At 38.2% G+C, this 27,794-nt stretch overlaps 1 protein-coding gene across 2 annotated transcripts in view; it reads left to right on the forward strand.

Moving 5' to 3' along the window:
• si:dkey-251i10.3 (uncharacterized protein LOC553498 homolog) overlaps positions 1–24,395 on the forward strand; it is a 31,221-nt gene extending 6,826 nt beyond the window's left edge. For both annotated transcript variants that reach the window (XM_051672575.1, XM_051672564.1), the window contains 12 exons: positions 360–424; positions 519–664; positions 1,782–1,937; positions 7,188–7,307; positions 8,607–8,701; positions 8,783–8,906; positions 8,993–9,070; positions 11,913–12,258; positions 15,835–16,259; positions 22,552–22,736; positions 23,003–23,102; positions 23,952–24,395. In XM_051672575.1, the coding sequence (XP_051528535.1) occupies positions 360–424; positions 519–664; positions 1,782–1,937; positions 7,188–7,307; positions 8,607–8,701; positions 8,783–8,906; positions 8,993–9,070; positions 11,913–12,258; positions 15,835–16,259; positions 22,552–22,736; positions 23,003–23,102; positions 23,952–24,266 (2,155 nt within the window). In that variant the 3' untranslated portion in view covers positions 24,267–24,395. The remainder of the gene's footprint in view (positions 1–359; positions 425–518; positions 665–1,781; positions 1,938–7,187; positions 7,308–8,606; positions 8,702–8,782; positions 8,907–8,992; positions 9,071–11,912; positions 12,259–15,834; positions 16,260–22,551; positions 22,737–23,002; positions 23,103–23,951) is intronic.
• The last annotated feature ends 3,399 nt before the right edge of the window (positions 24,396–27,794 follow it).

The raw sequence follows: 27,794 nt of genomic DNA on the forward strand, positions 1-27,794 counted from the left end.
TGTAGCATGAGCCTCCACCATGCGGAGTCTCCACGGTGTCATGCACAATGAGCCACATGATAAGATGCGTGGATTGACTGTCTCAGAAGCAGAGACAACTGAGACTTGTCCTCCGCCACCCTGATTGAGGTAACCGCGCCACCACGAGGACCTACTAAGTAGTGGGAATTGTGCATCCTAAGTTAGAAAAGGGGATAAAAAAAAAAAAAAAAAAAAATTTAAGATTTTTACCCAGTTTCCCAGCCCCTATCGAAATAAATCAACTCTCAGTAGAGTCATTACTTTAAAAAGAAAATAGATATGTTGTCAAACGCTAAGAACACTGCTATACAATTTGATTGTTTTTTTGTTTTTCCAAGGAAAAAACAGAACGAGCGCTCTGAAGCGAGTCTGCAAGTCTCCGAGTTCTTTGTCAATGCGGAGGGTACATGCAGAATGCATCACATCCTTTATTCACATTATTTCCTTGATCTAGATGGAAGATATCAATATTTAGTTTATCTTTGTTCTGTTTAAAGGTGCTGGAGATAAGGTCAACCTTTCTGACCTGCTGGGAACCATGGAGAAAACTTCAGGAACCTCCAAGACTAAGAAACAGCTAAGGAACCTGCAGAACAGAAAAGACACGTTGGAGCTCCCGCTCAACAAACAGCAGACTGAAAAGGTCAGGGGTCATAAAATGCTAAATTTTCAGTTGCATAAAATTCCATGACAGCTCTTTGACTTATTTTCACTATGAATTTTGATTAGGGCTGTGTCGATACAATCAAATATCGATATATCACGATACTTTTTCTCACGATATTGTGTCAATACTGAGATCCATGTATCGTGATATTTTCAGTGCAGTCTGAGATGCTTCTAAGAGGCACGAAAGAGACTGAAACTGGTCCTGCAGGATTCACAGTTTCTCTCACAGACATGCTGGACCTCTCTCACGCGTTTGGATCCAGGGCTGGGCATAAATATAGATTTTCTTCTTAATCTTCATTTGTACGATCCCAATGTTGATTCTTAAAATGCCAAAATCGCCCCTTTCTATCTGCAATCCCCATCAATCATATGTGCGTAAATAGTTCCCATATGCTACAAAAAATGTCTGTGATTATCCACTGGCTGGTAATTTTTTAGATTTCACTCACCAGTGTTTGAGTGGTGTAGTGGCGAAGAAGTTCAGCACCAAGATCTTTTCACTGCATGTTGAGAGTAAAAGTTTCTCTTTCTGTGTTATGTGAGTCCAAAACTAGAGATTAAAATTCTCTTTTAATATCCTTTCTGTTCTCTACAGTCAGTTATTTATAAAAAAAACGACGTTTGTGCCAGCAGTTTTTTTTTTTTTTAATGATAGGTTAGTAAAAGTACAAACAATTCAGTAAAAAGCAGTAAAATCTCGATTTCTGTCCTGTGCCCTTAACAATTTTCTGTTCAAATATACTTGTAATCAGCAAGGAGCTGGCTTCAAGCTGAGCAGAGAAAATTATGTTGCTGAGCATTTTAGAAGTGTGATAATGACTTTGTAGAGGCAGTGACTATGTGGTTACAATCAATTGTACAAGCACATTTTAATTCTGTAGCTGACACCGGTTACTAGTGCTTGGCTTTCACCTTTCATAAAGTCACATACCCATTTCTGGGTATCAACAGCACTAATCCATCCCATAATTGAGATTAATAAATTATGCAACAGGAATAACATGCAGGCAAAATTTGTTGTGTGTGCGCGCGTGCACTCGCTCTTTTTTTTTTTATTTGCTGAAGTCTTCTCTGTTTTGTGTCCACAGATTCAGAGAAGTATAGCATATGAGAAGACCACTAAAGAAGTGTCTCGCTGGCAGAACATGATAGTACAGAACCAGAAGGCCGAGCAGCTGGTCTTTCCTCTAAACCAGGAGCCTTCAGGGCCCAAAAGGGTGGAGCAGATTGTAGCTGGATGGAAGGTGTGAATAATGCTTTTTTTTGTGTATGATATATGTTTGATGACAGGTGTATTTTAGGACTGTGACAGTACGAATTTCTCATGCTTCTGTTGACACTGTCAGGGTTTCGGTTTGGTTCTGTAAATACTGGAGCGATGCTACAGGGTTTTTCCTGTGTCAGAAATGTCAAGCTTACAATTTTATAATAGCACTTACATTAGTTCTTCTGTTAACACTTTTGTATTATTTAAGTTGTAAAGTTGGCCTGCAATGACCTTTGATTTGGCCTGCCTTGACGTATATGACGAGTGGGGAAAAAACTGGGGGGGGGGGGTGCTGTTGATGCAGCTTCTGTGCATTAATTTAGCCAATTGCAGAGTAATGTTTTTTGTTTTTTTTGTATAATGAAATCATAACCAGGGCAACTTTAATATAATACAGTTTGCAGAGCCTGAAATTGGTCTAATAATTCCCACAGTTTCCACGGTCATGATGCGGGAAATTCCCGCACACATTTATATACTTTACAGTGCAGCTGTGAATAAGTAAACCAGTAGATATGGATGAACAAATCAAATCAATAAACTTGTATCAAACTGTAATTCCAGAAGCTGCACGAGTAAATCTGCTCTGTCTCTCCCTCTCTCGCTCTCGTGCAGCTGTCAGAAGTGTGAGTGCGTGAAGTGAAAAAGTGCTTTGTCGCATAGATACTGAACTTAAGATGTTACAGATGTATAAACCTTTCTAAACCTGCTAATTCAACATGCAAATGGCATTAAACCACATCTCCATAAGTGAGCGGCGTGATAAAACTATATTGTTCCTGTTTATAATCAACAAAGCTGTTAACATTGCAAGCATGTGGGGGGGCCTGGGTAGCTCAGCGAGTAAAGAAGCTGACTACCACCCCTGGAGTCGCGAGTTCGAATCAAGGGCATTCTGACTCCGGCCAGGTCTCCTAAGTAACCAAATTGGCCGGGTTGTTAGGGAGGGTAAAGTCACATGGGGTAACCTCCTTGTGGTCACTATAATGTGGTTCTCTCTTTCGGTGGGGAGCGTGGTGAGTTGTGCGTGGATGCCGCAGAGAATAGCGTGAAGCCTCCACACACATTATGTCTCCGCGGTAACGCGCTCAACTAGCCACGTGATAAGAAGCGCGGATTGACTGTCTCAGTTGCAGAGGCAACTGAGAGTCTTCCTCCGCCACCCGGATTGAGGCGAGTCACTATGCCACCACGAGGACTTAGAGTGCATTGGGAATTCGGCATTCCAAATTGGGGAGAAAAGGGGAGAAAGAAAAAATCATAGCAAGAGCGTGACGGCGAATGCATTTCATGTCTTGGCAAGCTCTCTTTTTCATAATGCAGCACATTTGCAAGAAAGGCAGAAATGGCAAAAATGCTTTGCATAATGTACCAGCTGCATGGTGAAGAGAGATGCGTAAACACCTGTTACATCTCTCATCTCCATCTCTTGTTCCATCCAGGCTCAGGGCAAAAAAAAAAAAAAAATCCCCTGCAATCCGACATAGTTCCAAATGAATATATCCATCACGTTCTTTATTTGAAGTTTCGCTGAACATTTATTTGTTTTGTGCCGTCCGTTGTGCAGATGGTTCTGAGTCAGTGGTGGATGCTCGTGCCATAAACGCCCACAGACAGGCACTCCACTTCTCACGCTTTGCATCAGTTAGGTGTCGTGCTCCCACACTAAAAATTCCAAATGCTATAATGTAGTTAATAATAATATTAATAGAAAAAAATATATGGATGTGTTAAATGGCCTTGATGTTAAATAAAATGTTATTAATGATACAATAATAATTTTACAGAACATGAACCACTTGGGGTGTATGAATCATTTCTCTGACTAATGTTCATTGTTTTATTAAATTGGCTTGGAGTTGCTTAGTTTCAGGCTTCATTTCAGGCCCTGAGTTTGTTATAATGCAATGTTCTCTTTTAGCCCACAGCCCTCAATCAAGTTTGGTTTTTGGCCCTTCATAGGAAAAATTGGTCCCCATTCACTTCCATTGGAAGTGCCTCACTGGAACCCAGATTTTTGCATTTTTTTTTTTTTTTTTTTTTTTTAAGAAAAGGAGGAACGAGTCAAAATAAATTTTTGTGGTAATCAACATTATACCACAAATGCTTTAGATTGAGCTTAACTTGTATTGAACCCGGAACATTCCTTTAAGTAATCTTTATGAAAATCTGAAGGCAAACAAGGCTAGTTTATTTCCTAATATCAAACATAATTCAAACAGATCATATACATTGATGAGCCAAAACATTATGACCACCTGCCTAATATGTTGTTGGTTCTTCGCGTGCCACCAAAACAGCGCCGACCTGCCGAAGCATGGCCTCTACAAGACCCCTGATGGGGTCCTGTGGTATTTGGCACCAAGACATTAACAGCAGATCCTTCAAGTCCTGTAAGTTGTGAGGTGGAGCCACCGTGGATTGGACTTGTTGGTCCAGCACATCCCACAGATGCTCAATCAGATTGAGATCCCGAACAGTGTGTGCAATGTGGCAGGGCGCATTATCTTTCTGAAAGAGGCCGTTGCCATCAGGGAATACCATTGCCATGAAGGGGTGTACCTGGTCTGCAACGATGTTTAGGTAGGTAGGCACGTGTCAAATTGACGTCCACATGAATGGCCGGAACCAGTGTTTCCCAGCAGAACACTGCCCAGAGCATCACACTCCCTCGTCTTGTCGTCTTTCCACAGTGCATCCTGGTGCTATCGCTTCCCCAGGTAAATGGTGCACACGTACACAGCGTTGATGTAAAAGAAAACGGGACTCATCGGACCAGGTGACCTTCTCCCACTGCTCCAAGGTCCAGTTCCGACTCTCGTGTGCCCATTGTAGGCACTTTCAGCGGTGGACAGGGGTCATCATGGGCACACTGACCAATTTGTGGCTACGCAGCCCCATATGCAGCAGGGTGCGATGCACTGTGTGTTGTGACACATTCCTCCCGTAACCATTATTAAAATTTCTGTGACTTGTGCCACAGTAGACCTTCTGTCGGTTCGGACCAGACAGGATAGCCTTCGTTGCCCTCGCTCATCGATGAGCCTTGGGCGCCCAACACACTGACGCTGGTTTGTAGTTGTCCCTCCTCGGACCACTGTCAGTGGGTACTCACCACTGCTGAACAGGAGCACCCCACATGCCTTGCCATTTCAGAGATGCTCTGACCCAGTCAACAATTTGGACCTTGTCAAAGTCACTCAGGTCTTTACTCCTGCCCATTTCTTCTGCATTCAACACATTGAATGCGAGAACTGATTGTTCACTTACCATCTAATCTACCCAGACATGTGGCCTTGTTAGATGATCAATGTTATTCTCTTCACCTGTGAGTGGTTATAATGTTCTCAGCAGTGTATATTATACAGGTGGAAAACTTTGTTTGTAATTAGTCCATAAGTCTTCGAGGTCCAGACTCCAAAGCCCTTTATGTACTTGCCCTTATAAGACCATGGATGGCTCATCATTATGTGGTTAGGTCAGTGTAGCTAATCTTTCAAAAAAAAGATGAATTATAGTATTTGTTATTGGCAAATAGTAGACTTTAGACATTTAGGCAGAAGCCGATTTGACTAAGATGTTATGACCCTGTTTAGGGTGAAGCTGTAACTTAAACTCGGGACACAGAAAATAATCTATTACAGCTTTTTTTTTAACAACACGACAAGTAGAACAACTACTTCAGGGGTGAGCAAATGACAAAACATTAACCTAACTTCCAACAGAAACTAAATTGCCTAACAGAAGTACAAAAAAGTACTAAATTGTCTAACAAAAAATACAATTAATAACTTCACACCCTAACCAACATGACGCGGGAAAAAAGATGTATACAAAAGAAATGTCACTCACCCCTACAACTTCCCAAGTGGATTAGCTATTTACAAAATGTACAAAAGAAATTATGATTGATAACAATCACACACAAAGCAACAGTAACAATAATACTTGCAACAAGCAAGCAAACAATCAAGCAAATAGACAAACCAAGCACACAGCAAACACTCTATCGCAACAGATTTCAACACTAGCAAGGGTAACGCAGAAAATCAAGAAGATTAGTGTTACAAGTGCAGCAGACCCTTAAGGGGCGGTCACACCCTTCACGCTCCATTCACTCCCGTTAAAACGCATCCAAATGCAGGAGACTGGAAAACAAGCTCATGCGAACAAATTTAGTCAATTTCGAACTGCAAATCTGCATGACGAAAGGACGCGTGACCAACAGAAGATCGAAACGTCACACACTGACCTTCTGTCTTAATTCAAAGGATACATAGTTCAAATCTGTGTTTTTATTGTTGCTAGAAAGAAATGTGTTTTTTTTTAATAAACTCGTGTTTTCTGAAAAAAATTTGCGTGAAAGCCTAGTGTGACCACCCCTTTATACTCCTGGTCTCTTGGGCCACACCTATCATGGGTGGAGATCAATCATGGATTGTCCAATCCTGTGAAAGAGGAGAGAGAGAGAGAAAAACTATGAAAGGAAAAAAATCAACAACAACTGGACAAAAGCAGCAACATGTAAAAAAAAAAAAGCCCATTTGATGCGCTCGCCCTCCAGAGATAAGATAAAGCAGAGTGGATCACCTGTGTGAGTGGTTTCGTGATGGGACTTGTTACACACAAGAAAATCAGGCTTCAATTGCACCACTCAAATGCGCATTTCAGATGAGAAGCATATTTAGCATGTTTAAAACGGCGAACGCGAGATGAATTGTGTGATGATTACAAAGCAAAATAAAATTCCTTTTTTTTTTTCTCTCTCTCTCTCTTGATTTGATTTAGAATGAAATTCCAAACTGCATTAAATTTCAGTCAGGCACGAGTGACCAAATATCAGCGAGTGCAAATCAACAAAAAACAACTCCCTGTTAGCCAACTTAAACTGGAAGAATGCTTGTGTTTGCTGCTCATCAAATTTACTCTGATTCAAATTCATTTGTGACATGCTTTTGCAGTTTTTATTTTTTTTTTCCTCTCTAAATTCAGCAATATGGAGAATTATTGTATATACACTTGAAAATGGACACCTCACAATTTGTTAGACTCTGTTTCTCCTGAAACCATTTCCTGCCAAGTATATTTGTGAATCTGATCTTGAGCTGAAAATTTAGCTTCAAAGTTATTTTGCTTCTTTCCATGTTAACCTGGTGTACCTAAAGCATGTATTCATAAGAAGCACCTTCTTTTTCCATAATAACTCGATGTATATTCTCTGTGACAGGTTCAGACACCTCTTGAACAAGAGATTTTCAAACTCTTGCGCAACAACAAACAGCCAGTCCATGATCCTGTCCTGACTCCTGTAGAAGAGGCATCGCTTAAGGCCATGAGTTTGGAGGAGGTATGACTTTCAATAAAGATTCAAAAGGGTGCAGCAGTCGGGTTCCAGAAGTAAAAATCCCATTCGTTTTCTCCATAGAGAAATAGATTTTTTTCTTCTTCTTTTTTTTTTTTTTTAATCCCCTTTTCTCCCCAATTTGGGATGCCCAATTCCCACTACTTAGTAGGTCCTCGTGGTGGCACAGTTACTCACCTCAATCCGGGTGGTGGAGGACAAGTTTCAATTGCCTTCGGTTCTGAGACAGTCAATCCACACCTCTTATCATGTGGCTCGCTGTGCATGACACTGTGGAGACAGTGTGGAGGCTCATGCTACTCTCCATGATCCACGCACAACTTACCACGCATCCCATTGAGAGTGAGAACCACTAATCGTGACCCCGAGGAGGTTACCCCATGTGACTCTAACTTCCCTAGCAACTGGGCCAATTTGGTTGCTTAGGAGACCTGGCTGGGGTCACTAGGCACGCCCTGGATTTGAACTCGCAACTCCAGGGGTGGTAGTCAGCATCAATACTCGCTGAGCTACCCAGACCCTGAGAAATAGATACATTTATTTTTTTCCTCCCCTTTTCTCCCCAATTTGGCATGCCCAATCCCCAGTGCGCTCTAGGTCCTCGTGGTGGCGTAGCGACTTGCCTCAATCCAGGTGGCGGAGGACAAATCTCAGTTGCCTCCATGCCTGAGACAGTCAACCCGCGCATCTTATATCACATGGTTTGTTAAGCGCGTTACCGTGGAGACATAGCGCGTGTGGAGGCTTCACGTTATTCTCCACGGCGTCCACGCACAACTCACCACGCGCCCCACCGAGAACGAGAACCACATTATAGTGACTACGAGGAGGTTACCCCAACGTGACTCTACCCATTCTAGCAACCAGGCCAATTGGTTGCTTAGGAAGCCTGACTGGAGTCACTCAGCACACCCTGGATTCGAACTTGTGACTCCAGGTGTGGTAGTCAGCATCTTAACTTGCTGAGCTACCTAGGCCCCCGAGAAATAGATTTTTAACAGTAACTTATAAACCTTTTAGAACAGGCCCACCATGAGGTAGGAGTTTAAGCGATAGTTTATCCTTCTATAGAAGCCCTATAGATGCTCAGTAGTGACTGTCTACTCCCATAAAGCATTGTGAATGATGTAATTGGTCTTCCTACAAACTACTGGTTAATGTTGGAAAATTTTGCAATAAAATGTTTTCCAATATTTTTAAATATATGGAACAAAGGCTAATAAAAAAGGCTTTTGGACTTCTTCGTATTCTTCAGTTTATGTAACATTTTGTTTTAAATGGCAGGCTAAGATTCGTCGTGCAGAGCTCCAGAAAGCAAGAGCACTCCAGTCATACTACGAGGCAAAAACCAAAAGAGAGAAGAAAATCAAGAGCAAAAAGTGAGTTCTATAAATGAACATATTTAAACAACTTTTGTAGTATCCTTCTTTTTCTTTAAGTATGAAATATTTCTGTCTTAGGTACCACAAAGTTCAGAAGAAAGCTAAACGTAAGGAATTTCTGAAGCAGTTTGATGAAATGTTAAAAACGGATCCCACAGGAGCTTTGGAAGAGCTAAAAAAGATGGAGCTCTCCAGGATGGAGGTGTGTGTGTTGATGAGAAGAACAGCCTGTAAAGAGACAGAATCAATCAGACTAACTATCTTTTTGTTCCTCTTTTTTCAATGCAGGAGAGGATGTCTCTGAAACACCAGAACAGTGGCAAATGGGCCAAATCAAAAGCCATCATGGCCAAATATGATGATTCGGTAAGAATGGTGGACTATTAAAACAAAATCTCGACTCCAAGTGTGGAAATGTTTCATGCCACTTGTTTTTAGCTTTTGCATTTTAAAAGTTTAGTTCACACAAAAATTTCAGTTACATTAAGACTGGGAATTGCCACAGACCTCCTGATTTGATATTACAATTATATTTAGTTTCCGATTTGATGTGTATCGTGATTTGATATTAAATTTAGCTTTTTTTTTTTTTTTTTATAAGAAGGAAAAGTTTATTGCAGAACAGTTGTGTCTGTAATACAGAATTTTAGGTCAAAGGTAAAGATGTGCAAAACTACCAATTGATCCCTCTCTAAGCTCCGCCCCACTTGGTTACGGTCGCTCGCTCTGACAAGGTCTGCAGAACTCCCCATAGGAATGAATGGGAGATTGCCGTGAATGGCGCAGTTTTGGCAAAATATTCTCAAATGCAATGGATAATTTTCTTACGTGGGCTGAAATGAAGAGTGACATTGTAAAGCTTATTTATCTGCCATTTTTTGTAAAAGAAATTGTTAAATTACACAGTAATTTGCAAACTGTGATTCAGAATTGAGGCAAACAATTATTACAGTCACTTGAAAAGAGAAAAGCGTCATTTGATAGCGATTACAAACCTCATAACATTTTGATACCGTGAACTCTTTATTTACTATCACCTTTACTAAGATCTGAATCGGTACCTAAATTAATTAAAGTTTTAGCTTTAATTTACCTTGGAGCAAATGTAGGGTGTCCTTGCTGATGTTATACATGTTCATATGGGTATGAGAAATGACACACTTTAATCCATAGCATGCTCCTCTCAATATTTATTTAAATATAAAAAAAAACACTGTGTATCCTCTCTAGGTACCTCGTGTCACTGTTACAAGTGACCCATCAACGGTTTTTAAATTATTATTATTTTTTTTGGATCATTTCGTTAGAATCGCACTTAAAACTACTTGAACACACATTACTCTTATAGGCTCTCATTGTTAAAAGGCAAACGCTTGTTGGAGAAATGGCATCGGGGCAACAGTTGCTCAGACAGGATTGGTCAGAAACATTAAGGCGGGGCTTAGCTAAGGGTCAGTTTTCATAAGCGATTAGTGGATGTGTTGTCTGAGCTATTATTCTGCTAGGAAAGGAACCCATGTATAATTACACTGCAAACAAAAACAATAATTTTCTTATTTGATATTTTTGTCTTTCCAGTAAAAATATCTAAACATCCTTAAAACAAAATAGATTTACTTGATGTGCAAATTGGCATTAGATATTAAGTCTTGTTTTTAGAGAAATCTGACAAAATGAAGCGAACATTATTTAAAAAAAAAAAAAAAAATCTGATAATGGGGTATGAAAAATACACATTTTCCCTTTTAAAATAAGTTGTAGATTTTTTTTCTTGTTTTAAGCATAAACCTTAATACATTTAGTTAGATTTCTTTTAAAACAAGATTTAAATATGCCATTTTGCTTGTCAAGTGAATAAATATTATTTAAGAATGTTTAGACATTTTACTGGAAGGGGGGCCTGGATAGCTGAGCGAGTAAAGACGCTGACTATCACACCTGGAGTCACAAATTCGAATCCAGGATGTGCTGAGTGACTCCAGTCAGGCTTCCTAAGCAACCAATTGGCCCGGTTGCTAGGGTGGGTAGAGTCATGTTGGGGTAACCTCCTCGTGGTCGCTATAATGTGGTTCTCGTTCTCGCTATCGGTGGGGCACGTGGATGCAGCGGAGAATAGCGTGAAGCCTCCACACGTGCTAGGTCTCCGCGGTAACGTGCTCAACAAGCCACGTGATAAGATGTGCGTATTGACAATCTCAGATGCGGAGGCAACTGAGATTCTTCCTCCGACACCCGGATTGAGGTGAGTCACTACACCACCACGAGGACTTAGAGTGCATTGGGAATTGGGCATTCCAAATTGGGGAGGAAAAAAAAAAGACATTTACTGGAAAAGACAAAATACTAATTAAGAAATTGTTTATTTTTACTTAATACATTTTTGTAGTGGCTGCATTATGTCAATGTGACCCAATGAGACGCATTTCGTAAGGATATATGGAAGTTAAGCACAGCCATTTAACAGGGTAATTAACGTATATTCAACAAATAAATAGTCTAAATAATAAATGAACTGTCACAGCTTATCACAAAAAACTATTACAGTAAGAAATATAAGAAACAAGAAAAGCTTCAAAACAGAGCTGCAAAAAAAACATCCCTGATGCGCTTCTATGTAACCAGACCTCTTGGAGTCACAGGGCGATCATCACTCTGCATTCAAATCACATAGACGCACAACATGTAGTTCATGGCATCCAACTGTTCGATGAGCCTTTTTAATGCAATCTTTTTAAAGACAGCGTCAGACAGAATCTGCAAAATGACTCTGAAAAATAATCTCCACAACACCTCACAAATAAACCTGTAGATTATGAATAACAACAGTAACATTACCCACAGTATTTGATGTCCGATAGTGAACAAGTGACGCTTTGATGGCTGTGCATTAATACAGCAGTGAATTAAAGGACTACATGTAAAGAATAAGAAAGATGTAACTTCTTGGAGAGAAAACCTGTTTGTTTGAAACTCTGCACAAATAGAGCTTCCTATACCTATCTACCATAATATTAGCATATTAAACACAATGTAAAATGAGACCAATATTTTGCGATTAGTCCACTGTATGTTTGTAAGGTGAGCTATGTTTTGTTGTGAAAAATTGCATGCAGAGAGCTTAAGGGGTTAGCTGTATAACCCAAGAGGTCATCCATGCTAATGAAAAGTTGAGGTTGTGATATTTGTCTGTTTCTCTCATGTTTATCAGGCACGTAAAGCAATGCAGGAGCAGCTGCAGATGAATAAAGATCTGACCCAGAAGATGGTGGTGCTATCTGATGATGATCATGAAAATGAAGATGAAGAATCTGAGAGGGTTCCTGATTTTGTAAACGATCCTGAGCTGATCAATGACAACGTCAATCCATGGATGAGAGGCAAGCTTACACGTGAAGAACCTGAGGTCAGCACAGTCACAACAGAGCATGCTCCAACTGCTGAAGAGGAGGAGAAAGAGGATGAGGACGAGGAACTTCTTGATGACTTTGAGATGAAGAGGAGGCTGAGGCAAGCAGATAAAGAGGACTTGATTCCTGCACCCACAGATGAAGAGGGTATGAGACCAAGCATAAAGGAGTAATTAATCTAGAAATAAATACTGTCATCATTTACTCACCTTTATGTAGTTCCAAACCCAAATAAATGTATTCTGTGGAACACAAAAGGAGATGTTAGGCAGAATGTCCAAGATGCTCTTTTCCATCCAATGAGATTAAATGGTGACCAGATACTGTCAAGCTCCAAAAAGGTCAACATGTATGTATAAGGAACAAGCCCAAATGTAAGTAGTTCACTGAAAAAAATATCTCCTTCGCTGTAGCTCTCAAATCTCATTCAAACTTGAACATATTTAAACCTGATTCCTCAAAACTTGCGGCACTAGGTTTGATGTCAGTAATGTCCAATTTCTGGTTCTCATGCAAGATTTGAATATGCATTAGCGGGAATGGCATTTGAGAGCAATGGCGGAGGGGAAGATTTTCAGTGATTAATGAATTTGTTCAGTTCCTCACACAAAGCTGTCATTTTTCTTGAAGACTTGGAGTATAGCACATAAGTGATTTCATGACTGATACTTTTATGGTGCTTTTTGGAGCTTAACAGCACCTATTCACCATGTACTTTTGGGATCGCCAACCTTATTGTGAGTGAGAGCTACTTGAAGGAATTAAATAATCTGGAGGGCACTAATGCCGAGGGCTTCTCTTGTCATATAAGCAACTTGTCCGTAATTACAATGATTTAAGTTTCACTAACCCTACAATGTAGCATTTTAAGATTGCTTTCAAAAGTAACATAGTAACGGTTCTATATTAATTTCGAGTCAGACATATAAATAACCTGCTGTTCAGTGAGCGAGCGAGTGAGTCATCTGAGCCGATTCAGTCCCGTTCAGACCAATGACTCCTGTGTTTCATTCACTCTGACTCACCATTCGATTCAAATTGTTTGTTAAAAAGAACTACACCAGAGGCCTGGGTAGCTCAGCGAGTAAAGACGCTGACTACCACCCCTGGAGTTCATGAGTTCGAATTCCAGGGTGTGCTGAGTGACTCCAGCCAGGTCTCCTATGCAACCAAATTGGCCCAGTTGCTAGGGAGGGTAGAGTCACATGGGGTAACCTCCTTGTGGTCGCTATAATGTGGTTCGCTCTCGGTGGGGCGCATGGGGAGCTGTGCGTGGATGCCACAGAGAATAGCGTTAAGCCTCCACACTCGCTATGTCTCCGCGGTAACGCGCTCATCAAGCCATGTGATAAGATGCGCGGGTTGACGGTCTCAGACGTGGAGGCAACTGAGATTCGTCCTCCGCCACCCTGATTGAGGCTAGTCACTACGCCACTTAGAGCGCATTGGGAATTGGGCATTCCAAATTGGGGAGGAAAAAAAATAAATAAATAAAGAACTGCACCAACCAAGCTCATTGATTGCACTGTATATTTGTGTTTGTGTGCCTTCAGCGATTACAATGCAACAAAGTTGTCCAACTTTGTGTTCATTGGCGGTGCAGAAAATGTGACGTCCCGTATGGTGTTGATTCATTTTCTAAAACTGCTCAGCTATGCAGTAGTTTGAAAAAGCAATTTCACTATGTGAAAGCTGAATGGGGTGAATGTCTAGGGATGGGCATTTTCAAGTAATTTTGTAGTCAAGTACTCTAACCAACAAAAAAAACTAGTAAACTGGTAAATTAAAATGCAAGTCAAATCAAGTATAATACGTACGTGAAATTTATATTTGGTTTTATTAACAAATTTGACCAAGAACAGTTTTGAAATAAGCAAATTTTCTTTTGGAAATAAACAATATGCATTAATAAAAATAAATATATAAAAAACACATTTGCACTCACCCATAGCTTAGAATCATTGGAACCAATGACGACGGCATTCGGATAATGCACATATATAAACTGAGTCAACATAAAGGCCATCACATTTTTATCATTTTACATGTTATTCCGAAAAACAAGTGGAGATGGTTGGATTTTTATAAAATGCCCAGTGTTAAGAGATTTAACGCACATACACGCATACTGGTCTGGTAAGCTTCTGAATTTCTCGTACCGCTTCAGTTTTTTCCACCATAAAAGCAGATCCTGGTCCGTTGGTTTGCATGACTCCAACAATAACTGAATATTAATAGGGCAGAATTCTATAAGAATCAATATATAAGTATAGATCTGTTCAGCTTGTAGTCCAAAATTCCAGAAGAGAATTCATCATGGGTTCTGGATTTTCCTATGGGTTTTTATAAGGGGTTTTTGAACTTGTGTATAAATAAGGTCTGTGGTAAACATTACTTGATGATACGTGGACGTTTTGTTTAACAACATAAATTACACACTTTCATACCATCAACGTGAATTTTGAAGCTGTATTGAATTACATACTTTTTTAAAAATTGAACAGTGGCTTTAAAATTCACGTTTGAGGTATGAAAGTGTGTAATTTATGTTGTAGAACAAGACTTCCATGTATTGTCAAATAATATGTACCACAGACCTTATACAAAAGTTCAAAAATCCCATTATAAAAACCCATAGGAAAATCCAGAGGGAACCCATGGCGAATTAGACTTCCGGGTTCGCCTACAAATTGGCATCACAGCTGAACAGCTCTGTTGCTAGTGCAACACTATGCTAACAGATCATCATATTTTCTCTCATCCAACACCGACAACATACATCCACAGCGCCCCCAGTGGACTCGATTGTAACTGCAAGATTTGGTGAGAGATTCAGGTGAAAAGTGGAGTATTCAGCACTGCTCTCTGCAGGCAAATGCGCCAAGAAAAATCCATTTACGATATTCGTAAAGTGTTTTTAATGGTCGACCAGCTGGTGCAGAACAAGTACTTGATTACTTGTGCACATCCCTATGAATATCCACTCAAATACTATACTAATATATCATAATGTGACATTTATAAGTCATGTATATAGCTGAGCATCGGGGCATATATGGGTAAGTGGGACACACAAACACGTTTGCTGTAAAAGAGCAGCTTGGACATAAAGTGCATTCAGAAAGTATTCAGACCCCTTCATTTTGTTTTGTTTTTTTACATTTTATGTTGCAGCCTTATGCTAAAATGCTTTAAATTGTTTTTATTTATTTTTTCACATAAATCTATCCCATAATGACAAAGCAAAAACCAGATTTTTGATAACTTTAGAAATGTATTTAAAAGAAAAAACTGAAATATCACATTGACATAAGTATTCAGACCCTTTGCTGTGACACTTGAAATTTAGCTCAGGTGCATCCCTTTCGCATCATACCCAAAAAGACTTGAGGCCGTAATCGCAGCCAAAGGTGCTTCAACTGAGTACTGAGTTAAGGGTCTGAATACTTATGTCAATGTGATACTTCAGTTTTTTTTATTTTTAATACATTTGCAAAGTTATCAAAAATCTGGTTTTTGCTTTGTCATTATGGGTTATGGAGTGTAGAGTGATTTGAAAAAATAAAAGAATTTAAAACATAGCATAAGGCTGCAACGTAACAAAAAAAAAAAAAATGAAAGGGTCTTCCATTTTTGTGATGACAATGTCAGCTTTGATGTTTTTCTTTGATCAATGTGTGAATATCATCTAAATTCTAGAATCTTATTTTTCTGATATTTTAGCCGAAAACACAAGTGAGGTATTGAGAGAAGAGGTGGTTGGAGAAGATGTGGTTGAGGTTTCTGACAGTGAGGAGAATGATGATGAAGAGGAGGAGGCTGTTTCTGAGTTTAACACTATTTTCAAGCTTATGAGAAGTGAGAAGACACGTGAAGGTCCAGCTCAGACACAGGAAGGGCAAGAAGATGAAGATGGGCTTTTAGAAGAGGGACACATTTGGGTCAGGGATATGGAAGATCTGGATGTGTTGGGGGAAGTTTTGGACCCCAAACCAAGCACAGCTCCATCAGTCCCAGAAACAGCTGCTGTGGAGGCAACATCTGAACCACTTAAAAAGAAGAACAACAAGGAAATCAACCTCAATGAAGTTCTGACTAAAGAGGCTAAAGTCATCAAAGTGCCCTTTGCGCCAACAGTCGTTGAAGAAGTGAGTGAAAAAAATTATTATGGCTCCGTTCCAAAACCTAGTGAGCTGCCTTGCTGTCTACTGCCTTTTAAGGGTACGTTTACACAACAACGATATACTAAAAACAGAAAAGTTTTTCCTTTGCGTTTTTGAAAAGTTTCGCGTACAGACGACAACGTTGTCAAAATGATCCCCCATTCACACGGATCCACGTAAATGACTAAAACCACTGTATTATGCATGCCAGGCCAGTAGTTGGCGATGTCACTTTGTAAAGAAACACTACGCGCATGCGCACATAAACATTCTTCCACAGAGCGGTGAATACAAACAATGAAGATGGCGAAAGCATTGAGCAGTTTTGTCTGGACGGACGATAAGGTTGCTTTATTACTACAAGTGACCCTGGACTATAAAGCACGCCACCTTTTTAAGGACACCAACTGGTGATCTCATGTTAGTCTGTTCACCCTGGAGGTAAGGACGAAGTTCTTGAAGTTCATTCCTATAGACTGAACACGTAAGACGCGTGCGCATGACATCATCGTTTTCACAAATTCGCATTTTTTGTATGTTTACACAGAGACGATAACGGCATCGTTTTCAAAAACTTGCACTTTGAAACCCGTTTTCAAAAGTTTGTGTTTTCAGGCCCCAAAACGCCGTTGTCGTATAAACTAACAGCCAAAACGCATAAAACATTTTTTGTTTTTAGTTGAAAATGTTGTCGTGTAAACGGCCCCTAAGTCAGTATCATGACTGATGTGACACCTCATAAGTGACTGATTCGGAACACTACATGGGTAGCAATACTGAGTGTGTTTAAATGCACACCAAAATGCTGAGTGATAACTACCTAAAATCAGCTCATAACAAAAATGCAACAACGCAAGAAAACAGCACTTTACGTGAGACTTGATATCATTGGTTTATCCTCTGCTTTTGATGTCAAAATATAAACAAACATGCACACAACACTTGCGCACATTGGATAAGCTGGTAAGAATGGCAATTAAGGTATTCACATGCAATACGAAGTCAGGATAATGGTCAAAAATCTATATGCGCCGATCGGTTTATGCTTTAACCGTTTATGACCTTACTGCGATACATGAACGTTGTTTAAAGTGTTACCATGATTTTACATCGGCTTTTAAGCATAATTGGGATTAGAACGTGCATGTAAACACTCGCTGTGAATCATACAAATTGCGCTCCTCACATGAAGCACACATGGCGCGACTCCCAGTTGATTTTGAGTTTGCTGTTGGCATGTTGCTAAGTTAACACTGTAATACTCTACTAAGCATAAAAATACAGGAAGATGCAACAAATTCGATTCTTGGTAAGAGTAATTTTTAATGGTAACGGTATGTATCACGGCATAGTTCTTTTTACTGGAAAATTAACATGAGGTATATATATTAAATAGCCATGTGGCACGGGTGGGCAACAATTTCTGTAGCGATTGATTTTAAATATTTGGTCGATAACTATAGAAATGACGATATAGCCTACACATTTTGATGGAAAGTGATTCAAAAACTTGTGGGATTTTTTTTTTTAAACGATCTCCAAAGTAGCCTAATGGTAGGCCTGTCATGTCCATTGCAATGAAAAAACTTTATCAATGAATAATTAGTGCAGTCAGTCGATTAAAATTTAATCAAATTAATTACATGGTATGCCGATTAATTAATTGAATTAATCACAATTAATGCATGCATAAATATTTGCTGAGAAACCCCCTCAATTAACAATATAATATTATATATATATATATATATATATATATATATATATATATATATATATACACACAGTTGTGCTCAATAGTTTGCATACCCTTGGAGAATTGATAATATATGTACCATTTTAAAAGAAAACATGAGTGAGCAGGCAAAACACATTTCTTTTATTTCTTATGGGATTCATATTCAACTGTAGGTTATACCAGAATGGCACAATCATAAAACAAAACATGGCAACAAAGAAAAACATTAAATGACCCCTGTTCAAAAGTCTGCATACCCTTAGTTCTTAATATTGTGTATTGCCCCCTTTAGCATCAATGACAGCATGCAGTCTTTTGTAATAGTTGTCTATGAGGCCTCAAATTCTTGCAGGTGGTACAGCTGCCCATTCGTCTTGGCAAAATGCCTCCAGGTCATGTAAAGTCTTTGGTCGTCTTGCATGAACCGCACAATGATGTTAAGGTCAGGAGACTGTGATGGCCACTCCAGAACCTTCACCTTTTTCTGCTGTAACCACTGGAGGGTCAACTTGGCCTTGTGCTTAGGATCATTGTCATAATGGAAAGTCCAAGAGTATCCCATGCGCAGCTTTCATGTAGAAGAATGCAAATTGTCTGCCAGTATTTTCTGATAACATGCTGCATTCATCTTGCCATCAATTTTCACAAGATTCCCCATGCCTTTAGAGCTCACACACCCCCAAAACATCAGTGAGTCACCACCATGCTTCACAGTGGGGATGGTATTCTTTTCACTATAGTCCTTGTTGACCCCTCTCCAAACATAGCGCTTATGGTTGTGACCGTAAAGCTCTATTTTGGTCTCGTCACTCCAAATTATAGTGTGCCAGAAGCTGTGAGGCGTGTCAAGGTGTTGTCATTTGTGGTACTGGTGCAGTAAAGGCTTCTTTCTGGCAACTCGCCATGCAGCTCATTTTTGTTCAAGTATTGTCGTATTGTGCTCCTTGAAACAACCACACCGTCTTTTTCCAGAGCAGCCTGTATTTCCCCTGAGGTTACCTGTGGGTTTTTCTTTGTATCCCGAACAATTCTTCTGGCAGTTGTGGCTGAAATCTTTCTTGGTCTACCTGACCTTGGCTTGGTATCAAGAGATCCCTGAATTTTCCACATCTTAATAAGTGATTGAACATACTGACTGGCATTTTCAAGGCTTTGGAAATCTTTTTATATCCTTTTCCATCTTTATAAAGTTCCATTACCTTGTTACGCAGGTCTTTTGACAGTTCTTTTCTGCTCCCCATGGCTCAGTATCTAGCCTGCTCAGTGCATCCACGTGAGAGCTAACAAGCTCATTGACTATTTATACACAGACACTAATTGCAATTTAAAAAGCCACAGGTGTGGGAAATTAACCTTTAATTGCCATTTAAACCTGTGTGTGTCACCTTGTGTGTCTGTAACAATGCCAAATATTCAAGGGTATGTAAACTTTTGATCAGGGACATTTGGGGGATTTCTGTTATCATGATTTTAAAAAGGAGCCGAACAACTATGTGATAATAAATGGCTTCATATGATCACTATCCTTAAATAAAATTTTTTTTTTTTTTTTTTTTTTTTGCATGATCAGTCATTATTTCAAAATCAATGCCAAAATTTCACAATTTCTGCCAGGGTATGCAAACTTTTGAGCACAACTGTGTGTGTAATATGTAATATATATATATATATATATATATATATATATATATATATAGAGAGAGAGAGAGAGAGAATACAGATAATTACATAATTTTGAGCATTACATAATTTTGGCACACAAGTGAAGCGTTAAAAAGACAATACAAAACAGGCTTTAGAATCCAATATATTGTTTATTTCCATATCATTGAACATAAGTCAATCATTGGCCTACAGTTCACAGCAATACATTTTGCAATTTAATTCGTCAATCAGTGAGAGATTTATTATAAGGGCTTGTCTAAGGATGTGTCAATGTACACCTGCATCAGACGGATGTTTTTGGATGTCTCTGTTGTTTTGCATCATAAACGTCCCATTTTTAGGTGGCTGTGACAAGTTAAAGTTTGAAACTTAGAAAAAAAAATGTCTTGAGATCCATGCCTTCGAATTTGCACTCCATCAAGCTGTTAGTACGCAAGAATGTGTTCTCATCTTGTGTTGTCTGCTCTGGGTAAGTGTGGTTTGTTCTCTATGTAAGCTGCGCTTTGCCTATACAGCGAGTTTCGCTTACTGCCCCCTGGCGAGAACAGGTGGTACTACATGCTTGAACTGCTTATATGGAAGGAATATTCCAACTTATTACAGTCTGGGGACATGATTAATTGCGTAAAAAAAATGTGTTATTTTTTTATATAATTAATTGCAATGAATTATCACGTTTAATCAACAGCCCTATAAATATTCGAAATAATATTTTGTCTGTGTTATCTACTCTGCATTGTTATTCAATCCAAGCAATATTTGCTTTGATTCTGAAGCAAACCCCTCCATCCCATATTTGTTTTGGATTTTGTCTACTGGAAAATATTTTGCTGAATATATATACTAGGTGTAAATACAAGGATGACAAACACAGGTGTTGTTTAATAATTTTAATAATTAAGGGTTAATTTACACAGTGTGATCGCTTCTCTCTCCGTGTTTTCAGGAGAAAAGTTGTCATGCCTCATAAATGGTTTTCTTTCTTGTGTGTGTTCTTAAAAATTGTTTTTTATCTTTCATAGTGATGAACAGCATTTGGAATTATCCGGTGTTATGTTTTAAAATTAGGTAATAACAGAAAATGCTAAAGGAAACCTCGTCTACACCGGGCGTGAGCATCGTGTCTAAAGCAAGTAGAACTCATTATCATCAATGATGCTGTCTACACTGGATCGCTCATCATATTTTCAAAATGTCTGCTTTGATGCATCCAGTGTAGACAGCATACATTTTTAAGAACACACACAAGAAAGAAAACCATTTATGAGGCATGAAACAGAATAAGTGCCTCAGTTTTCATTTTAACCATCTTAACGTACCATGAGGAAACAGCACCTTTTAATGCAAATGTAAAGTCCTCTTCCTGTGTTTGACTTGTTTGGGAGTCATCCCATGTTCTGTGTATATGCTATATTAGAATTTTGCCAAAATAAAATATCTTGGAAGGCAGCGTGTTTATGCCATTGTTTCCTTAAAATGCATGCTTCATAGACAGCCCGCTAGGTTTTGGTACAGAGCCTATAAGATGATGTAGAAGGAACTTAATAGAGCACAACAGTGTCCTCCCACTTTCAGTCGTCTTGGTTCCAGAAGTATTTTTCCCATTAATTGTTTCCATAGGGATTTCATAAAATCATTCATTAAAGTGTTCTGTGCCATTTTCCAAACCAACCAGCTCCAAGGTGAATCACAATAATGCAAACTTTGATTTGAAGCAAAAAGGTATTTGAAAATCTGACAAAAACAACATATATAAAACTTAATTTAAAGTTGTCAATTATAAGTACATAAACAGTATATTTTAATTGTGTTGCTAAACATTCAGATATTAACAAATATACAAGTACAGTATTGTGCAAAATTCTTAGGCGCTTTAGATTTTTCACAAAAACATTTGTCTTCAAACAATAATTTTATATAGTCTGCTTTTAGTGTATGAGTAGGAAATGTCAGTTTTAGATTTCAACATTCCCTTTGCAAATAGAATTCAATAGAAGAAGAACATGGAGCCCTACAACAGATGTCATGGCCCCCAGAGAGCCCGTATATCGACATCATCGAGTCAGTCTGGGATTACATAAAGAGACAGAAGCAATTGAGACAGCCGAAATAGACAGAAGAACTATGGTGAATTCTCCAAGAAGCTTGGAACATCCTATCTGCCAACAACCAAGAAAAACTGTGTCCAGGTGTACCTAGAAGAATTGGTGCTGTTTTAAAGGCAAAGGTGGCCACACTAAATATTGATTTAGCTTTTTTTATGTTTACTGGACTTTGTATGACGTTAATTGATGATTGAAAACGATTTATGGCATTATTTCTGAAGACATCCTCACTAAGCAACATTTTACTCAAGTGCCTAAAACTTCTGCACAATACTGTAGATTGAGAGTGTAGTAAGACCCACTTGATTGAGTCATTCATAGGACATCATGCAAGTGGGCGGCCGCTGCAGCAATTGTTTGGCGCACTTTGTTGGCCGCGATTCTCTGGTGGAGCGTTTCTCTTCAGGATCATGTATAGTCTAGTTCTTTACCAAAAATTCTGCCATTAAACATTTATGTTGAAATAACACGGACTGATGGCTTCAACAGAAGCATGTACCATCAGTTCACAACTTCAGAGCTCAAGGTTTATAAGTTATCGTTAAAAATGTATCCATCTTTGGAGAAAATGTATTTCAAAAATCAGATTTTAACTTCCAGAACCTCACTGTTGTGCTGTTAACTTTGACATTTAGTTTAGCAGTGAATGCTAAATAATGCTAAGTAAATAAGATCGATGAATATGTCAATGAATAAAATTTCTAAAAACTCCTACCAAAACTATTTGCAGCCTTTTGCTGCATTTAAAATGCTTTCCCTTTTTTGTTAGGAGCATGATGAACAGATCAACATCATCAAGGAGGCTTTCGCTGGAGATGATGTCATATCTGATTTCCTAAAAGAGAAAAGGAAACAGGAGGCGGCGGGACGGCCAAAAATTGTGGACCTGACACTGCCTGGCTGGGGAGAGTGGGGGGGTGTTGGTCTCAAACCATCACGCCAAAAACGCAAAAGGTAGTTTTGTTGACATATATCAAATTTAAACAGGAAGTTGGGCTGGGCTGCATCAAAGGGCTCCTCCCTGGTCAATAGCTATTAGTTTACATCACAGCCTTAAACCATGATACCAATATACAAATACCAATTATTATGACTAGTCTGTGGCATGTGGTATTAGCATTTTATTAGATATCAATTTGAATATAAATGTGTATACCTTAGGAATTAAAAATGCTACAGATTCATTGCTGTTTCTCTAACATTCATATGTCTCTCTGTAGATTTAGAGTAAAAATGGCCCCTCCACCTCCAAGGCAAGACCAGAAACTGCCTGATGTCATCATATCAGAGAAGAGAAATACATCAGTTGCTGCCCATCAGGTAACTGATCTTATTGTTGCTCTACAAGCACCTGGCTATGTCTCAACCTGGCAACTGCGCAAAACATTGCATTTTCAGCTCAAATAAGTTTGTAATATCATAATATAATTGTCATTTTTTTAAATTGACAGCTTATGTTGGAGTTGTGGTCTAGCGGTTATCACCCATGTAAAAAATAAAATCCTGTTAAATTTACGGTAAAACAGTTGGCAGCTGTGGTTGCCAGAAATTCACCGTAAAAACTTCATTGACCATGTTTCAGGATGTCATTTTGTTGCCTGTATATTTTACAGTTCACTATTTTATATCAGATACGTTAGTGAAAGATTTAATGTTAATATTCCTACCTACTAGAACTACAAAAATCTGCTTTGCACTTTTAAATGAACTGTTAAACACCATAGTAACACAGAAGGTAAAACAAAATGCCACATAATGACCAAAATTTTATCAAGAGTGGCCCTTCCAGAAGCAATGGCAATAAATGTGTATTGTCACTCACACAATCACAAAACGCCATCAAGGTAAAACACGTGACACTAAAATAGTGCAATAAACATTAACTAAACAACATAAAATTTAACATTTGTAAGACTTCTGTGAAGGACCAATTATTGCTTTTCAATGTAATTAACAATTTACTGTAAAAGTACGTTTTTGTCTTTTCAAACAATTAAAATTTTCACTGTTAACGATAAGGAAAATCATACTTATATTTCTAAAGGGTTAGGTTTTTTGATTTGTTTTTAACAATGTTTTACCATAAAATTATATGAATTGTATTGTTAAATTAAATATAATTTAATATATTTATAGAGTTTATAATATAAACTCTTTCTTATTTCATAGGTTAGCCACCTACCGTTCCCCTTTCAAAACACTGCACAGTTTGAGTCCTGCATCCGTACTCCTATCGGACAGACGTGGAACACACCAATCACTGTGAAGAAGATGACAGCACCCAAGATCGTCACTAAAATGGGGGCAATCATTGAGCCTGTGGTCAAAGAGGACTTCATAAAGGATAGGACTACCACAGCAGCAGATAAAGGATCAGCGATCATGTTGGGAGAAGCCAATAAAAGACCAAAAAAAGGCAGACAACGGTCATCAGAAAAAAATCACGGAAGAGGATCAAAGAGGAGAAAAAGAAACAATCTTTGAAGACTTTGTGACTTCTTTCAGAGTATGCAACAACAGTGACAGGAACCTTGTACTTAAGCAAAGATTTGTATGGAAATTGATGTAGGACACATTTCTATAATAAAGCAAAACTGCTGAGCTTCATTGAAATTTTTTCCACGTCATGTGTTTTTCTTTTTTTTTGTAATTTGTACATGTAATATTTACCTTATCTAAAGATCTGTATTGTGTTTGAGAACATTCGGTGGTGGAAATTACAACTTATTTAAATGTATTTGGAATAAAATAGCATACCCCCTAGAATAGATAGAATTTGAAGTTATCCTAAATGCACACACATAGTATTTTCAAAAGTTTTGCATAATTTGGTAAAATTACAGCTTGATTAGAAATGATGCACAATAAAATATTTTACTGAAGTGATATTTACCTTGATTTTTTTTTTTTTTTTTTCACACTGCATATTTAATCTCAAGGCAAGTCAGTCCACTCGGCATCTTTGGAATGCTCCCGGGCAGCTATTTTCTATGGATGCAAGCTGCATAAAAGTACAGCTCCTATCTACTTGAATGGAGAAACACTGAAATCTTCAAAACGGTTGGTCAAGATTATCAAAGAACATATTTTAAATCAGCAGTAGAATCTGACAACAGCTGTATTTATGAATTGTGCTTCTTTAGCTCAGATCAGGCCAAAAAACACTGCTTTTCAGGCTGGTCCAGCTAATGAGTATATGTGTTCCTGTGTTGACTGACAGGTGATGTCTGTATCTAAAAGCTGATTGGCTCTTTTACGTGTAAGGCAGGACTTCCTATTCTACATCTGCCATATTGGGCGTTCCAATTTCTCCCATTCATTTTAAAACCAGTGCTCCGTCTAGTGCTGAATTGTTTCTGGCTCTTTACGGTCACTTGTCTCCTTTGTAACAAAGCACACTAACTTGTGAAAAAAATTGTTTATCATGATGCCACATGATGGGAAATGATGCCACAGCTTTGGTACAGTTGTAAGTTGTGCAAAAACTAAAAATTGAAATACATTTTAAAAGTTTACATTTAAAAGCATGGGTCTGGGAAAAGAGTAAAACTATAAAAATCTATCCATAAAGGGTTTTTTTAAAAAAAAAAAGAAAGAATACGTTGTTTTAATGACATCGTCATATAACAAAAAGTTTTTTAAAGTTTTAAGTCATGTCTGAAGTCTTAAGGCCGGAGTCCAAGTCAAGTCTCTGATGGACAAGTCTGGGTCAAGTCTCGAGTCTTTCATCATGAGTCTGAATTTAGTTTTAAGTCACCAAATGTTTCATTAAAAAATAATAATAATAATAATTTCTTCTTAAAAACCATATTTACAGAAATACATTACAAAGCCAAAAGTAAATACTGTTATATCTGGGATATTACCACTAAAATAAAGTGCAATAGTCTGGTTCCGGAAGTAAAAATCCCATTAGTTTTTTCCATAGACTAATTGATTTTCAACGATAACTTATACCATTGATGAACAACCTCAGAGTTCACGGTAGGTCTGTATTTAAAGGTTTATATGCTTCAGTTGAAGCCATCAGTTCATATTATTTCAACTTCATTGTTTAAAAAACATGGAAAATAGCAGAATTCTTGGTAAAAACTACACTACCAATGGTCCAGCAAAGAAGGATCCACCCATCAGAGAATCATGGCCAACAAAGCCCTCCAAACAAGTCCAGAAGCCAGCGCCCACTTCCATGACACAAATCGAGACAGTCTCCCTACACTCAAATTCTATATATATTTGTATATATCTGAATATTTTGCAGTAAACCTAAAATATATTGTTTCTATATTCCAACAACCTAAAATTTATAGATTTATTTATTTCCAGCTTTTTTTATTTGATTTCATCATTCACAATGCTTCATGGGATTGTAGTTTGTGCCCTCATGAAAGACAGTACAAGTCTTTTTGTCCGATTTTCAAATACTTTTTTGCTTCAAATCAAAGTTTGTAATGTTGTGATTCATCTCAGTGCAGGTTAGTTTGGTTCATGGCTTTTAACTGTTTTATGAAGTCTATGGGGAAAAAAATGAATGTGAAAAATACTTCCAGAACCCAGTTGGCTGAAAACGTGGGTGGGCATTTTTGTGTTCTATTTTACCAACAATTATTTTTAATTTTTTTTGTATACCTTTTTTATAAAATAAATAATAAATGCCTTGCTACCCTGTGCAATGCAGCAGAAAAAAACCAAGTAATCGACAGAATGTCCTGTTGCGGACAAAAATTGATTAACATGAAAAAGATACCTTTTATCATGTGTCATGTTGTGTCTGGTTAGGACACGATGTAACTGTATCTGTTTCAGCCTTTTCCATTTCTCTAGATTTCCTAGTACTCATACAAATAAGCCTGGGCATAGAAATGCATCTCCTCTTTGACTTCAAAATCTTCAGATATTTTTTGTAAGTTCGGTTCTCTGGTTTGTGTGCAGCTGTGTTTTGTTCTCTTTTGTTAATATCTCTGTTGTAGTCCCGTTGTAGCAAACAAAGCGAGTTCTCGCTTGAATGCCCCATCTCACGAGTGGGGGCCTGTGTGATCTGCTGCTCTTGTACACTAGAAAATGCGCACCAGAGAGCAATGGTCCGTGAAGATTCTAAATAAATAAATTTGATTTTGGTTTGTTTGTCACCAAAACGTATTTTATGCCTTCAAAATATTGTCGCTTGGAATAATTTATTAGACTTGTAAATTATACTTTTGTGTCCTTTTGAAGCTTGAAGTGGTCACCATTCACTGCCATTTTATGATATAAGTGAGCAGAATTTTTTTCCAAAATGTATCCTTTATTTTACCAAAAAAGAAAAAGTCAAATGGGTTTACAACTACATGAGGGTTAGTAAATAATGACTGAATTTTCATTTTTGGGTGAACTATCCATAATCAATGGGTCAGCTACAGTATATCGTAATCAATGTACTCGACCAAGAAGAGTTCACATGTGCCTCCTGGCAGACACTATTTATTCGGCTTGTTTAGACTGAAACAAAAAATCTAATATAACATATGCAAAACAGCTCCATATACTTAATATACAGAGGACTATTGAGTCAGTTCCCTGTTGGAGGGACAGGAGTTCCACAGCTGCTAGATAGATCCATTATCAGAATCAGAAGGATCAGAATCAGAATGAGAATGAGCTTTATAGCCAAGTATGCTTACACATACAAGGAATTTGTCTTGGTGACAGGAGCTTCCAGTGTACAACTATACAAAAACAATACAAAAACAGCAACAAGACATAGATAATAATAATAAAAAAATAATAATTATACACATACGTACAGACACATGGGTAGTGCAAATCTAATACAATCTGTTATGTACAGTGCAAGTTTTTTTTTTTTTTTTTTCAGAGGAATGAAATGGCAGAAGAGGTTGGATGTGTTGGATAAATATAAGAAAGACTAAACTGTGTATTGCACATAGTTATTGCTCAATGGGGCAATTTATCTGTTCGTGAGATGGATAGCCTGAGGGAAAAAACTGTTCCTGTACCTGACGGTTCTGGTGC

This window comes from Myxocyprinus asiaticus, chromosome 3, assembly GCF_019703515.2.
Source record: "Myxocyprinus asiaticus isolate MX2 ecotype Aquarium Trade chromosome 3, UBuf_Myxa_2, whole genome shotgun sequence".
In the NCBI taxonomy this organism is placed as follows: Eukaryota; Metazoa; Chordata; class Actinopteri; order Cypriniformes; family Catostomidae; genus Myxocyprinus; species Myxocyprinus asiaticus.